The sequence below is a fragment of the Phascolarctos cinereus genome, unplaced genomic scaffold (genome assembly GCF_003287225.1).
Source record: "Phascolarctos cinereus isolate Bilbo 61053 unplaced genomic scaffold, phaCin_HiC Scaffold_1;HRSCAF=81, whole genome shotgun sequence".
NCBI classification, from domain to species: domain Eukaryota; kingdom Metazoa; phylum Chordata; class Mammalia; order Diprotodontia; family Phascolarctidae; genus Phascolarctos; species Phascolarctos cinereus.
Genome location: NW_027555514.1, coordinates 19,213,712 through 19,230,352, shown reverse-complemented (window position 1 = coordinate 19,230,352; position 16,641 = coordinate 19,213,712). Strand labels below are relative to the sequence as shown.

Sequence of the window (16,641 nt, the reverse complement as noted above, 5' to 3'; positions counted from 1 at the left end):
AGCCTTTCAAGGAGGCTCTTTGAGCTCTTGGGGATCCTGGCCCTTTTCAGGGTCCATCTCTCTGTGACCTCCAGAAACTTCAGCACTCCTCAAAGGAACATTGGCAAATGCCAGGGCAAAGCAGCCCAGGTGGTCCTGATGTCTAGAAAATACATGGGGCACATGGAATCAGTAGGGCTTCCTATCTTGATGGGAAAGGAACCATAGAAAACTCTGGACAACCTGAGCCCAAGGAATGAAAAAATGGTCAGAGGAGGAATGGATTGAGGGGAAAGAAACGAAAGCTGGCTTCTAATCTCAGCAATCAGCTGTGTGTCCTTGAAGAACATGCTTCCAACATTGGTCTCTAAGTCCCTTTTGATTCCACCCTAGCAGAGGCCCTGGCAGTGGTCAGGGGCTTCTGAATACATCCACAGGAGAAAGGTCTGACTTCTTTTAGGATCCCTGGGGATCTCTTCTAGTTACAGTAAGGGATGAGGGACAGATAGTTTTAAACTCCGAGTGAGTGGATCTGGTCCTGGAATCTCTCCCTTGAGCAAGCCATGGCCCCTCACTAGGACTCAGTTTCCCCCTTTAGACTAGATGGGACCCAAACTTCCTTTCTGGCATGAAATCTATGATCGTGCGAGCTCTGATGGGAGAAAGAAACCAGCCACTCAGGGACCAGGGCAGGCAAAGGACCTTAGGGAGGCACATTCTTTGTCTCTGGGAGAGGTAGAAGCGTACCTCAGGGGATGCTAAGGAAATCGAAACTGTCAGGCCAAAAAAACACTGATGCTACAAATTAAATCTGCATTATCCTAAGTGGCTGCATTCTAATTACAGCAATTATGATTAATGTCAGAAGAATTACAAGGGGCTGGTCCTCACTGTAAAGAGTTGCTGAATATCATGGTATACTCAGGTCAGGCAGGAGCCAGCAGCAAAGGGACAATGAACCGAACCTTGTTCTAGCTACATGCACCATCTTTGATGTCACTGAAAGTGGGAGACAGGGGAAGACCTAGCAATTTCCTGCTGGCCAAATGAGATAGCTTAAACTTCGCCAGGCCAGAAAGAGGGGATACTTCAAGATCTTAGGACAGGATAATGGGGTATCTTCCTAGCCCTGTTACTGGCTGACAAGTCATAGGATCATACATCTAGAACTGGGAGGCAGCTAGGTAGCTCAGTGGATAGAGCACTGGCCCTGCAGTCAGGAGGACCTGAGTTCAAATCTGGCCTCAGACATATAGACTTCCTAGCTGTGTGACTCTGGGCAAGTCACTTAACCCCAATTGCCTCACTAAAATCAATCAATCAATCAATCAATCAATCTAGAACTGGAAGGGATCCTGGAGCAGTTCAACTCCATCATTGTACCCATGAGGAAATGAGGCCCAGAGAGAAGTGACTTACCCAAGGTCATGCAGGCAGTGTCAGAGGCACAGATTTGAATCCAGAGGTTCAAAGAGGAAGAGAGGAAGCTCTGTGCACTGTGCTGCATTGCCGCTCCAGGGCTTTGTCTAAATGGTGCGAGTTATTTTAAGAACTTTTCTGAAAATAATATTGTTAACCCTAATTCCAGCACTTAGCATAGTGCCTGGCACATAGTAGGTGCTTAATAAATATTGGCTGATTGGTAAAATGACAAAGTTGGACTCACTATCCTCTAGCATAAGGCATCTAGGTCCTTTGGGCATGGACCACTTTGGCAATCAGGTGAAGTTTAGGGACCCCTCCCCAGAATCATGAGTTTAAATGCCTCAAATAAAATCCATACTATTACCAAGGAAACCAATTATACTGGAACACAGTTAAGAAAATAAGTTCATAGGTTAAGGGGAAAAAAAATCCTGCTTTAAGGCATCTTCCAGCTATGATTGATTTATCTCACTGGATTCTCATAATAGCCCTTGGATCACAGGGGCTGTTATTTCGAATTTTTTAAAAGCAAATATTTCCTTATTTATTCTCATTGTACAGATGAGGAAATCAGAGGCTCAGAGAGAAAAAAAAATGACCTGGCCCAGGATGCTAGAACTGCTTGACTCCAAGTCCGGGACACCAAGTCCTACGCTAAGCATTATTTGTCTGGGAAGAAAGAAGAGAAGTACACCCCTTAAAATATGCTTTTACCCCAAGATCGTTGTAGGATGGGTCTTCTGAGTGATAGAGTCCAGAGAGGACCATATCCCTTCAAGATGTATGTACTCCAGTCAGTCAACAAACACTGATTAAGCACCTACTAAGGTGGCACTCTGCTAAGAACTAGGGATACAAAGAGAGGCAAAAGACACTCCCTGCCCTCAAGGAGCCCCCAGTGTAGGGAGACAACATCCAAACTCCTAAGGACAAATAAAGACAGGATACATTGGAGATAATCAACAGGAGGAAGGCACTAGAACTTAGAAGGATGAGGAGAGACTGCTTGTAGAAGGCAGAATTTTTAGTTGGGATTTGAAAGAAATAAGGGAAGGCTAGAAGCAGAGATGTGGAGGGAGGGCATTCCAGGCATGGGGTACAGCTAGGACAAAGGCTCGGAATCAGGGGATAGAGTGTCTAGTATGAGGAATAGGTAGGAGATCAGTGTCACTGAAAGACAGAGTATGTGGAAGGCAGAAAAGTACAGGAAAACTTGTACGTGTGTGTGTGTGTGTGTGTGTGTGTGTGTGTGTGTGTAGGAATGTGTACATATATGCATGTGCATACAATATACATATATGCAAATATACGCACATACAAGAGTATATATCTATCTGGATACAGTCGCATACACATATTCTCCCCATATGATACACTCATACACACTGGGTGGTTGTTGTCCTTCATTCTCAGAAAGGACCAAAATGACATCACTATGTGAGAGTCATATATGTGGTTATATATGTAAATATGGATCTAGGTGTATGTACACATATATGAATATGTTTGGATATGTTTGGATGCATGTAGACAGCCATACAAAGATCTCTATAGATATGTATATATCAACACATACGTGTTTATCTATTTGTATGCATGCATGCATGCATATACAAACTTATATGCATACATGCATGTATATGTGCATATATAATATAGGCTTATATCCATATATGTGGCTAAATATACACGTTTATCTGTGCACATAAATGCATGCATCTACAAATTTACATACACACATTCATGCATATATGTATATATCAAATATACGGCTAAATAATGCATGTTTATCTGTGTGTACACATGTATGTATACACAAATTTATGTGCATATATGTATGCATGTGTATATCCATATATGCATATAACCATGTATATGACTAAATACATGCACGTTTATCTGCTTGTGCATATACATGTGCATACACAAATTAATACACACACATCCATCCATATATGTATATGTAATATATGGCTAAATAACACATGCTTATCTGTTTGTGTGTACACATGCACACATATACATGCATGTATGTGTGCATCCATGTATGTGGCTAAATACATGCATGATTATCTCTGTGTGGACATGTGTGGGCAAATATACATATGCACATGTATGCACATATCATATGCGGCTAAATAATATGTGCTTATCTGTCTGTGTGTACACGTGCACATATATTTACATGTATGCACACGTGAATATGTATATACATGCATATCCATGTATATGGCTAAATACATACATGTTTATCTGTTTGTGTGTGTACATGCATAAATATATATATATATATATATAAATTTACGTACATACACGCATACATGTATCCTAGAATCCAGGATTCAAAACTAGAAAGGGCCAGTTAGACTGCGTGGTACAACATTTCCACTCCCTCCCTGTCTCCCCTTCTCTCCGTCCCCCCTTCACACACATATTTTATAGATTATGAGAAAACAGTGAGGCCTCCCTTGTCTAAGGTCACACAGGTAATTGGTGTCTGATCCGGGATTCAAACCCTGTTTGGAAAGTGCCTGGGCCAGGGCTGGCTATTCTCAAGCACAATACCCCTTCACAGCTGAACTTGGCCCTGGCCATTTTTCTATGCAGCTGCTTTCTCCATCAGTCACAGTCGGGATCTCGGTGAGCAAGCCCTGAATGACAGAGCCCCAGTGACGGTGATGGACAGGCCTAGTGCACGTCTATCTCGCCCCATGACGCTGCTGCCACGTTGCCGCCACGATGCCGGGTCTCAGCCAAGCCAGCAAAGCTAGAGAGCATTCTTCCCTGAAAAATGTTCCTGGGCTCTCACACAGCAGCTACTGCCCTAAACACAATGACTAATATTGGGAACCATCGCCCAGCCCTGGTGCGGCTTACAATGACAGACTGAGTCTATACATGCCTCGGGACACTGACATTCACCTGGGCATGCTTTTACATTCTCTAAGCTGGGCATTGGGGAAGAGATCTGGTTCAGATGCGATCATCAGGACCGAAGGGAGAAAATTCACGTACAAGGTTGCATTCAGTTGTAGTTACAGTCTGGAGAAGAGACATGAACCATATGCTGACTGCTGATTGTTGGAATGGGTGTGTCTCCAGGGGTGCAGAGCTGGAGGTCCCTAAGGCAGGGTCCAGTGCACGGAACTGGAAGATGGGTCATGGCCAATCTGCACCATCTTCTCTATGGGGCTGGAGTCTGAGGACTTGGGTTCTAATCCCAGTTCTGGCTCTCAGTAATTATCTATGAGCAAATCAGCATGGTACAGTGGAGACAGCACTGGGATTGGAGTCAGGAAGATGTGAAGCACGTATTTCAGCTCAGACACTTACTTGTCGTGTAATGCTGAGCCAGGAAATTCCTTCTTTTGGCTTCAGTTTATTATGTTCTAAAAGGGGTTGGACTTAATGACCTCTGAGGTTTCTTCTAGTTCTAAATCCATGGTTTATAAGTCTAAGTCACTTCTCCCTCTCTGAGTCTTGGTTTTCTCATCTGTAAAATGGACATATAGTACATACCTCCCAGGTATGTCAGAAAGAAACACATTGTAGAATTTAAAGTGCCATATAAAGATGAGTTAATATTATTATTATTATTATTATTATTATTATTATTATTATTATTATTATTATTATTATTATTATACTTTCCATAAGGACAGCAGACATAGAGGTGGAAGAAATCTCAGAGACCACCTTGTCCAGTCCCTTAATTTTACAATTAGGAGCCGGGGGTGATTAAGTGACTTGCCTGAGGTCACACAGGTACTCAGTGGCAGAGTGGGGCTTCGGAGATGGAACAAACCTCAGAGGCCACTGAGTCCCACCACCATATTTTATTGATGAGGCAACCAAGGTCCAGGATGGAGAAATGACTTGTGCAAAGTCACCCAGTTAGTAAGCACCCCCAGGATTTGAACCCAAGTCCTTAGATTCCAAACTCAAGCATCCTTTCTGTTACAACCTGGCTTCTCAAAGTCGTGGCCAGTGGAGTGCCAGGTCTTATAGGCCATACAGAGATAGAAGGGCATTTAGACTGGTCTCCCATTGGAAAACTAATTATGTTCAGAGAGGATCATTACTGAGCCAGCTGAAGGGGACGCGCTTTTGGTCCCTACCACTGTCAACCATAGAGCTGTGACCAGTCCCTCACGGTTACAGGGAGAGCCCACACTCATGAAATCACCAATCTTTAAAGGACGAGAGTATTGGCAGGGAGCTATCGATTGCCTTTTCTTGGGTGTAGTTATGGGTCATTAATCATTAAGCAAGTGTTCCTGCCAGGGTTGGTACAGGAGAAAGAGATGAACGGATCATAGCGCCACAGACTTAGAGCTGGCTGGGACCTTAGAGGCCGTCAAGATAACACCCCTTCACTTTACCAATGAGAAAACAGAACCCAAGGGTCAAAGGGACTTGTCCCGTGGCTGTCTCACAGGTAGGAAGTGGCCCAACAGAACCTCTAACAGCATTTCTCTTTGTTCACATCCACTCTCTCTATGCTTACAACGCGCAGTGGCAGAGGTATGAAAGCACCGAGAGTCAAGAGCAGGAGGCTTCAATGCCAGCTCCAGCTTTGTGTCCAAGGACCAATCACCCCACCTCTCTGGGCCTCAGTTTCCTCATCTGTAAAGGAAGAGAGCTGTTCTCTAATGTCCCTTCCAGCTCTAAATCTCTGATCTTATGATCTATGACCTCTCTGTGGTTCATCTTCTACATCTGTAAAAAGGGATGATGAAATTAATCCCACTTCACGGGGCCATTTTGAAGGGGCCGAGAGTCCCTAGCTTCACATTCCTAGAGCAGGAGACTTGTATAGATTGCTCCACATACTATTCTTGCTCTGCAACATTAAAGCCCCACCACGTCAGGCAAAAATCAATGGATGATGAAAACACTTTCCAGTCGAGGAACGAGATGGAATAGACTTTTGTTGAGCTATTCTAAGCCGATTTCCATAGGAGAGAGTATGGTAGTCAAGGAAAGCCATTTTAACAGAAACCAGAATTCCTAAAATGTAAGTGAAGGGGGATGTTTTTCTGGAGTCCCCACTCAGTCTTACAAATTGTATTAAAAAGTCAATATTTGGGCCACAACATTTTCACTGGGGCACATGAGTGTGGAAAGTAGTAGAAAGGGGTCTGCTTTGGGACAAGAAGACCTTAGTTGAATCCTAGCCCCTCCCATTTTGTACCTGGTGCCTTTGGGCAAGTCAACCTCTCTGAGCTTCAGAGAGTTTCTGTATTTGGAAAATAAGACTGGACTGGGTCACTTCTATGGCTTGTCCAACTCTAAATCCTATGAATCTGTGGATCTCAGCACTGACTAACGCAACCTACTATTTTCATAAATAAATTTAAAGCTGGAAGGAACCTCATAGGTCATCTCACCCATCTCCCCCACTTTACAGATGAGGAAACTGAGGGAGATGAAGGCAGTTGCCTGAGGTCCCACTATAACTCTATTAGTGGCAGGGTTGGGACTCAAGCCCAGGCCTCTTGACTCAGTTTCTCTTAGCCTTTTTCCAAGATCCCCCAATGCTCTCCCTCCCCACCACTACCACTTTCCTTTCTTCTTTCTGCTATTCCCTATATCAGGTGGCTGATATTATGATACTATCCCTACCTTTGTATAATAAAGGCACTTGGAATTTTCTTTCAAGCACAGAATCTCAAGAGAGCAAAAAGAAAAAGGAAACAGATATGGGGAATATACACACAAACACACACACGCGCGCGCACACACACACACACACACACACACACACTGTAAATATCAGTTCACTTTTATTCAGAGCACTCCCTAATTTCCCATGGGCCCCACAGTTTCTTTCAGGTCCTAAGTACATGGACACCATTCAGTGAAAAGGGCTCAGACAGAGGTCCTAGCTGTTATCCATACTACCTTGAAGAATATCTCTGGGCCTCAGTTTCCTCATCTGTAAAATGAGAGAGTTAGACCAGATGCTATATACCCAACATTCCCCTTCAGGAGCTTTCTGCTTCAGGGTTACACTGATTTTTAGGCAGTTTTTCCTAATCTCAAGCCTAGATTGGCTTCTCAGTTGGATCTAGTTCTTCGCTTTAGGGCCAAGTAGAGTGAGGCTAACATCCTTCTTTCACATTATAGCCTTTCAGATACTTGAAGCAGTCCCCCGTCTCATGTCCCTACACCAACCCTTTCCTACCTCCATTCTTCTCCTGTATACAAAATCCTTTCAAGAAAGAGAGAAACTAACAATGAGGGTGGGGGTAGAGGAATCCCCAAAGAAAGGCTTTGGTGTGTGCCGCGGTATACTCCCAACCATAAGAAGTCCATCTGAGCACAAAATAATAAAAGGTATTTTCGCAGCACTTTAATCATGGCCTTTTCCATACAACTTAGGAGAAGTTGTTAGTGAAAGTATTATCATCCCTACTTTACAGGTAAGGAAACCGAAGCTCACAGAGCAGTGATTTGCAAGTACGCAGTGGGCACACACACCTCGACTTTTTTTTTTTCACTTTCCTATTACTGTTAGGGGTTGGAAAAAGTGTTTTGTTAGCAGAAGGGAAGCCTCAAGAGAGGGTTTAACTGCAGACAGAGCTGACCCAAACCAAACAGCACGCGTGTCCACCCCCACCTATCAGATAGGGGCACACGCCTTATATTGAATCCTAAGCACGATTCTTCAGAGCTCATTTTCTTGCCCAGACTGAATCTCTCCAAAAACAAACAACAACAACAACAAAAGTTGAAGCATTAATCCTAGGCAGTCTGTAGAACTTTGTCCTTTTGCTTGCTCCTACGCACACAGCAGACATTCCCTCGTGATTCATAACACATAGTGATAATCACCTCTGATTTCTTTCCATTGGTCCTAATCCAGGTTTGCACCTGAAGAGGTGAGCGCATTCCATCGCAGGGCATCCCTTGCCTGCCTTTCCTTGGAACCCTCACACTCACCCCACAAGTAGCCAGTTAGTTGCAATGTAGTGCGGTGGGAAGAACGCAACAGATTTGGAGGTAGGGACTCCGGATTCAAATCCAGTTTCTGTTACTTACTCCCTGTGTGATCCTGTGCTAATCACCTCCTCTCTCCCTCTCTCTCTCTCTCTCTCTCTCTCTCTCTCTCTCTCTCTCTCTCTCTCTCTCTCTCTCTCTCTGTCCCTCTCCCTCTCCTTCTGGGCCTGGTTTCTTTATCCATAAAATGAGAGAGTCTGGCCTTCTCCAGTTCTAGATCTCCAAACCTATGATCTCTCCTTAGAGTTTCTTTATACATATGATTGACGGGATCTGTAGATGGCTCCTGGAATTTGTTCAAGTATCCCAGAATTATTTGGCCAGAAAAATAGATGCATTACTCAGAAAAAAAAACTTTCCAATGAACTTTTATTTCTACCTTTCCTGTTTTGAGGCCTTAAATCTCACTTCTTGAGTTCTAAGCAAGCAATCCATGGGCATCCCTGTTGGACCATGTTCCTTAACCATTACTTTGAGGATGCTATTCACACAGATGTCTCTTCTCTTGACCTGCCCTAGCACACCATCAGGGATTCTTCTGTGCTTTGCCTATATCCTTTAGATTATAAGCTCCATGAAGGCAGGGACTGTATGTTTTCTAAACTTTGGACCTCTAACAGCTGCTAATAAGTGTTTCATAAATTTTGATTGGCTGAAGTTAAAAAAAAAAGAGCATTTGGAGTAGGTTTCTTTATTATTGTTCCAGAATGGGTTGACTTCAACTGTTTATACTTTCCCAATTTTAAAACAACTTACAAAGGCAATTATTTCTCATTGAGTACTACCTCCATGCAGCATTTGAAATTGGAGTTTCACCTTCCGAGAGGTCTTCAGTGCCAAGAAACCTTCCAAGTAGAAAAGAAGCTATTTCTCCTATTTCATTTCTCTTAACCTACTAATTCTATTTGTATTTAATACGCTGCACTTTAAGAAAAAACTCCATGCTGAATCCTCTTGAGTTCTCTTTTTACATTTATATACAGATGTGTGTATAATTCATATATTCACATATATTCATACATATATGCATATATATATAAAGAGAGAAGGAGGAGAAATAGAGAAAGGAGAGAAGATGAAGAGAGACAGAGTAGAAGCTTTCTCAAGTAGCTTGCGTTTTATATTCAGACATATTTATATTAAAGTCACATTATATTGGAGTCCAATTTATATTGCACTCAACGAGTTCAAATCCTGCCTCAGACACTTACTAGCAGTGTGACCCTGGGTAAGTCACTTAGCCTCTTGCTGCCTCAGTTTCCTCATCTGTAAAATGGGGATAATAATAGCACCTACCTCCCAGGGTTGCTAAAAGGATCAAGTGAAATAATATTTGTAAAATGCTTTGCAAACCTTCAAGTACTATCATCATTTAGAAAAACTGTTGGTTCCCAATAAAAAATAAAGCTTACGATTCTAGCTTTATGGCTGGAAGTGGTCACTGAGTCCTCCAGTCCAGATAAGGCCCAGAGAGGCAAATTGTCCTTAACGTGCCCAAGGGCACTAAGTGGCAGAGTCAAAATTCAAACCCGAATCCTCCCCCTCCAATGCAGAATTCTTTCCACTGCCCCTGCTTATACAAGGGATGTCGTTTACTTCATTTGAAATATGCATTTTAAATAGTATGAATACTGGGTCCACCTTCTACTGCTTGCCATTTCAATGCAATTGTTCTGCGGTCATGTAGATGCCCAAGGAGGACTCTCCTTCCTCGCTCCAGTCCCATGACCCTAACTGATTGCCACACCAGTCCAGAAAGCATCAGTCCTCGTGAATATCATCCCAGCCCTGGCCCCACATTATGAAAGACCTAGGAAGGAACTCAGCCACATTTCATCCTAAGAGTTTCAATCAGTACACCAGGGACTACAGGCAAGGAACAGGTAGTTGGGACTTAGTTTTCATTACACTGACAAGTATTCAGAATTTAGGCTTTTTCTACATATTTGCTGTTTTTTCCAATACCCACATGCTAATAGCTGCTTCTCTCTAAGAGAGAGTTCGTGACCCTTTTTGTGTGTGTCATAGATACCTTAAGTAGTCAGCCTCTGGACCCTTTCTCAGAGTAATGTTTTTAAATTCATACAATAAAATATATAGGATTACTGAGGAAACAAATTCTTTTGAAATATATACACATACCTAATTTTTAAAAAAATAAGTGCATAGAACACAGATTAAGAACACTTTTAATGTAAGAAAACCCATTTAGAAGATTATATTTGCCACTCTGTATCCTGGGGGAGGGGGGAAGTTTCCGATTAAGGCTATAAAGGAGAAGCTTGGAAGAAACTAGAATTATCAAAAGTCAAATATCCAAGAACAACACAGAATCTAAATGAACAGGAAAATAATTTAGAGGGGAAAGGACTACCTTTACTTTGTTGAAAAAGGAAATATTTTAGTGATGCTTTTTGAAAACAAAAAAATTGTTATCACTTTCCAGATGAACCCCTCCCTGGCTCAGAACCCTTTCTTGTGACAAAGAATTATATCTGAGTGAAACAAACCAACCTATTGGCCTTATTGGACAACACATGCCTCATCTCACACCCATCGTCCACCACCTCTCTGGGGAGACGGAAGCATGTTTTAACCTGGCCTCGCTTTTGAGGTCATTTCATTGTACACCTAACTTAAATCATCTTTCTTGTAGGAGAAGCCCCGTGACAAACGGACCGAAAAACTCCCGCAGGCATTCCCAGTTCACTAGTGACTCTCAGAAAACTCCTTGTACCCCTTGAAAAAGACACCGTCTGCATTTGGAAGTCTTTTAAAGAAAAAAGAAAAGAAGTGGATCTTGGTGGTAAATGATCCACAGCTGTGATAATATCACATTTTTAGAGATAGCCTAATATAGTTTTACTTTTAATAATAAAAGATAAAAAGGGGATGTCTGTGCATAATTAGAGGCTGCACTCTCAAGCCTTTTACAGTCCCTGCGATGGATAATAAAGTCGAGCCCCCTTGAGAACAGGTAAATGTAAATGTAAAAAGCCCTGACCCCCTTGCTCTCACATTACTTAACTACCCTGCAGTCCTGAGCATGACATCACCGTCCAGGCCATTGGTTCCTGCATTTTAACTCTCTCCCTGTCTCCTCCGAAGCGGAGCCTGGAGCACCAGCGGCAAAAAAAACTTTTTGGTTGCTCGGAGTTCGCTGCCGCTGCCGCCGCCTCCGCCGCCGCCGCTGCTTTTGTTTGTAAGTTACGTTGTAAGTTACGGTCCGGGATGTCTGTTTGCTGCCTTTCGTGGCTCGATCCAGCTGCTCCTGCGGCTGCAGCTGGAGCCTCTGCAGGTAACCAAGCACCCCGGGGCCCCGGTGGGGTGCGCGCCCGAGCTCTCCCCCGAGTCCCCAGAAATGCTACTTGAGACCCGGAGAACAGGGGGAGGAGGAGGAAGAGGAGGAGGAAGGCGAGGAACAAAGACCAGAAGGGGGAGAAGAGGGGAAAAAAATAAGAAGAGGAGGAAGAAGGAAGAGAAGAAGGTGGATGAGGGGGGTGTGCATAAAATTCAGAAAAGGAAAAGAAAATTAAAAACAAACCTCATGGACATCACTGAGCTTGAATTCCCTGCTGAGGTGCAGAACATGAGAGCCCTGGAATGAGTGTATGAATAAGTTGAGCCAAAGCTTAACTAGCTGGAGTGAGTCATATCCTTCCCATTTGAGCCCAGGCCAAGCGGTGATGTAATGTTCTGGCCTGCTCTCCCTTCCCTCTCCCTTTCTCTCTCTAGCTCTTGCTCTCTCCCTCTCCCTCCCTCCCTCCCTCTCTCCCTCCTCCCCCTTCTCCTTTTTAGCTCAGTGCTGGTGAAGTCACCATTTAAATCTGGCTGGGCTGAAGCAAAAACTCCAATGTAACCAAAACAGCCCCAGGCCAAGTTCCAGACTAAGGGAGACTCAGTGGTACAATCGCCATTGGAAACGGATAAACAGAGAGGGAAACAGTGCCGCCTTCGGATGACCCAAACAGCTGCCTGGAGAGCAACAGAGGTGGCTTCTCCCCGTTGGCCCGATGCGGGCTGACTGGTTCTGATCACCCAATATCTCCCTCTGTGTGCGTGTTTTCTTTCGCTTCATTTTGTAAAAATGCCTCAAAAGAGCAGCCACACTGAGACAGGCTATAGGAAAGGCTCAAGACCAGAAACAAAGTTCAGGAAACACCCAGGGAATGACAGCGGGGTTGTCGCCACTCACTTCTAGCTCAAGTTTTAGCCACGCTTGACCTTCATGGACTGCCTGGGTGCCCTCTCCCCTGAGCTGAGTGGGGTGTATTTCCAGGGCATACCCACCCCTGCTGCTCCCTCGAGGACAGCTTTCCTAGCTGACCTCCCTGCCTGCAGGGCCTGTCAGGTTCCCAATAGGCATGTGCATCCAGCAGAAAACCATGAAGGAGAAGGAGATCAGAGCCTGCTCTCCTTGCATCCTAAGTGTCCCTATTCTGGAGCTCAAACAAAGATGAACCTTTAGTAACAAGACACCTTCTCTCTCTCTCTCTCTCTCTCTCTCTCTCTCTCTCTCTCTCTCTCTCTCTCTCTCTCTCTCTCTCTCATCTGTCTCTTTCTCTGTCTGTCTCTCTCTCTATCTCTCTGTCTTTCTGTCTCTCCTGCTCTGACAGCCTGTGTAATATGGCGAATTGAGCAGGAAAAGTAGAGTGGGAATCTTTCCTATCCAGGTCACCTGAGGCTACTTGCACTCCTCTCTGTAGGTCACCACCAATTTTCTGAGCACTTACTAAGTGTCAGGCCCTATGTTAAGCCTCAGGGGTACAAAGAAAGACAAAAATGTGGTCCTTGTGCTCAAGAAATTCACATTCTAAAAGGGGATTAATTCGGTGCATACATGGTATACCCGGAGTAGATGAAGGTGGTGTGAAAAGGGAGGAGGCATTAGCAATTTGGGAGGGGGATGGGACCTGGAAAAGTGAGATTTGAGCTGAGTTTTGAAGGAAGCCCAGGAAAACCAACACTCCCCCCCAAAAAAAGGAGGCTTTAGATGGGCATGGCTTGAACGATGTTCTTAATCGCTGCCAGGAAGCCTGTGAGCATGCCACGTGCCAGGCAGGCTGCTCTCCCTCCATCAGTAAACAGGCCAGAAATTACACCTAGCAGCTCAATCACTTATAAAGGAGTTGGAAGTGCAGAGATGGCTCCTACTGAGGCCATCTAGTCCCACCATCCCATTTTACAGATAAGGAGATTGAAGCGCTGACTGACTCAACTTGCCCAGGGTCACACAGGTAGTGGGAGTGAGGGGGCAGACTGGGGCTTGACGTAAGGGAAGTTCCCTAGAGAGACAGAAGCACATAGGCTTCTAGAGCTAGAAGCCCAGGGTTCGAATTCCAGCCTTGCCACCTTGCCAACTCTGTAACTTTGGGCCAGGCAGCCCTCTCCAGATCTCCCCTTCCATAGAACGAGGCTTTAGACTAGCTGACCCCCCAAGACCCTTCCAGCTTTTAAATTTGTGATCCTATGATGTCCCTGTACAAGCAGGAGAAAGTCCTTAGGTCTCTTCGTCAAAGGAGCCGGTTGGATGTCCTAATCCTTGTTCTGTTCAGAAGTTAGGTCTCCTGTCCAAAGGGAAAGGGAAGCGTTCTCCCAGCCCCAAAGTAAGGAAGCAAGAAGCAGGGGTGGGGAGGGGAGGGGAGGGGTGCTAAAAGACACTGCTGAGAACAGCCAGGATGGGTGCCTCTTTCTAATTATAGAGGGAGGGAACGAAAGCTGCCTGAGAAAGAAAAAAAAACCCCACATTATCCCCCTCACAAATGACATCGAAGCCCTTTTAATTGCTGAGTGCTGTCAATCACTTCACACCTTGGCCCCTCCCTTGAACAGTTATTCCCTGGCTGGGTTTGCAGACTGTGCTTTTAACCCTGTCCTCTCTCTGGGTTAGTCATCCCAGCCCCACCCAAGTTACAAGAAGAGGGAAAATGGGAAGTTCACTAGCTCCCTCAGACGATGGAAGAGGAACCAAGTAAGGGGGGGAGAGAGACAGAGACAGACAGAGAGATGGCCACCATTGTGTCTCCTTCTTGCCTGTCTTCTGAACCAAGGTCTGCCTCCTTTTACCAGCCAGCCCTCTCACCCACTGTAGGGCCTTGGGGACAGGGAGCAAATGAGCAGATCCAGTCCACTAGGCTGCTCCACGTTGCAAGCAGACATTTTACCTTTTCTCAGAAAGCTCTTAGCTTATTAAAGACCTCTGCTTGGAGCGGTCAGTGCTGTTCATCTGAGCCACTTGAAATTTAAATCACCCAGCTTGGGGACCATCTCCCTGATGTACTTCTTGAGGGGTAAGAATTAAAAAGGAGGGTTTGTCCAATGGCCTCATCCCCCCAGCCCCAAGAGGGAATTTCTCCATCTAGCTGCCTTCTTGCCCTCAGCTAGGACATCCTCTGGGGACTCGGATGCCACAGTGGCTCCCAGCGACACCTTGATCAAGGCCGGCAGCTTGGAATTAGAGGTGATTTGCTGTAATTACGGCTGGCGCCACGAAGGCAGTGGCTTGACAGCAGCGAATGTGGTTGTTATAAAGTTGGGTCCGCCGTGTCAGTGGCCTGTATAACTCACTTACGTCCGAATTGCCAAGGAACCCGCTGCTTTTCCCCCTTCTTCTTTTGAGAATAAAGCAAAGATTTCAATAGCTCTTGCAGCCTGTTTCAACTTCAGATCAAATTGACAAGATTTTACAGGAACTGTCCCCCCCCTTTTTGAAGAGAGTCCTTTACCACTGGGTCGAGAATTTTATCCGTTGCCCCCTTTTCCTTCCAATTTCCTGTACTTACATTTAGCCTAACTGCTGTATATTATAGAGGAGGAAACTGAGATAGAGAAAGGTTACGTGATTTGCCTGAGGTCTCAGGATTATTGCCAAACATCTTCTCCCTTTCTTTTTTTTCAAAAGACACCTTTCAATACTTACACCTAATCCAGGGACAGTTTATGATATTTGCCTCAGGTGGGAAAAAAAAAGTCTTAGTTATAGCTGGATCTTGGAGTCTCAGTTTTCTCTTCTACAAAATGAGAGCTTTGGATTTGTCACAAAGCCTGCCTGACTCCACTAAAATAAATGCACTAAGCCAACGGCCAAGATGGTGCCCTCCACTCTAGTTACAGCACTGTCCAGAGAAATTAAGTGATTTATCTAAGGTCACGCAGCTGGGAGATTTAGGATTTGAAGCTAGATCACAAAATTCTCAAGCTTTCTGGTATCTCTATGGCCATCTAGTCCAAACCATACGCCTAGACTTCAAATCCAATGCTTTTTTCACCATCCCATTCTCCCACTTGACAAAGGAAAACTATCCTGTTGGTTTTTCTCTCATACAATCACCACTGAAGCTAATCTGTATCAATGTTACACAGAGAAGCTCTTTCTTTTTTGAACATGGCAGGTAAAAAAAAAACATTTGCTTTAGCAATATGTTGGATGCTGGGGACCAGAGACAAAACCATGAAAAGTAGGTAATCCCTGCCCTCAAGAAACTTAAATTTCTACTAGGCAATACAGCAAATAAAGAGACACCTGATACCTGAGGAGGGAGAAAGCACAACTAATTAGGGAATCAGAAAAGGTTTCTCTAAAACACGGGCCATGGCTGGAATTGTAAAGAAACTCAGGATTCTTAAGAAATGAAGAAGGGGCATATTCCAGGCATCAAGAATAGTCTCTGCTGAGGTGGGACATCGAATGCCAGGTTTGGGAGCAACATGAAAAAGGCCATTTTGGCTGAATGGTGAATGTGTTGAGGTGAATGATGTGAAATACACACTGAAAGAGAGGCTGAAGAAACACCATGAAGTGTTTCAGAAGCCAAGCACAGGAATTTCTATTTTATTCTAGAACCAACAGAGAGAGAGCCTTGAGCAGAGGAAAGATTATAGGATTCTTAAAGGTGTGTTTGGGCTTGGGAAGGCTTCTCTTCATCTGAGGGTGACCACGGAGAACACAAAGAGAAGACTGGATTTTTAAAAAAGGCAAAGCATTGCACAAAGGAGGATGCCACCAGGCCAAAAATGAGTCAGGGCATTTCTAGTCCAAAAAACCTTCATCATTGATGTCGAACTGTGTTTTACTCAAGATTGTGGTTCCACGGGATTTAAGAAGGCAGTTGCACTTGCTGGTCCAAATGTAAGGATCTTTCATTTTATTCTTAGTTTTTGCTACCCCCTGAGAACTACCCCCCATTTCAGGTATTTAGTTCAGCTGGCTCCCTTCACCCCACCCCCCACCCTTTA

At 44.4% G+C, this 16,641-nt stretch overlaps 1 protein-coding gene across 4 annotated transcripts in view; it reads right to left on the bottom strand.

The window, feature by feature from the left end:
- Nucleotides 1-16,641, bottom strand: part of CREB5 (cAMP responsive element binding protein 5) — a 509,250-nt gene that overhangs the window by 166,170 nt on the left and 326,439 nt on the right. Inside the window, exon 1 of one of the 4 annotated variants that reach the window (XM_020993296.1) lies at nucleotides 11,951-12,020. The exons of the other annotated variants lie outside the window; for them this stretch is intronic. Coding sequence (XP_020848955.1) covers nucleotides 11,951-11,997 — 47 coding nt within the window. The 5' untranslated portion in view covers nucleotides 11,998-12,020. Of the gene's footprint in view, nucleotides 1-11,950; nucleotides 12,021-16,641 lie in introns of those variants that run through there. 4 annotated transcript variants of the gene reach the window in all.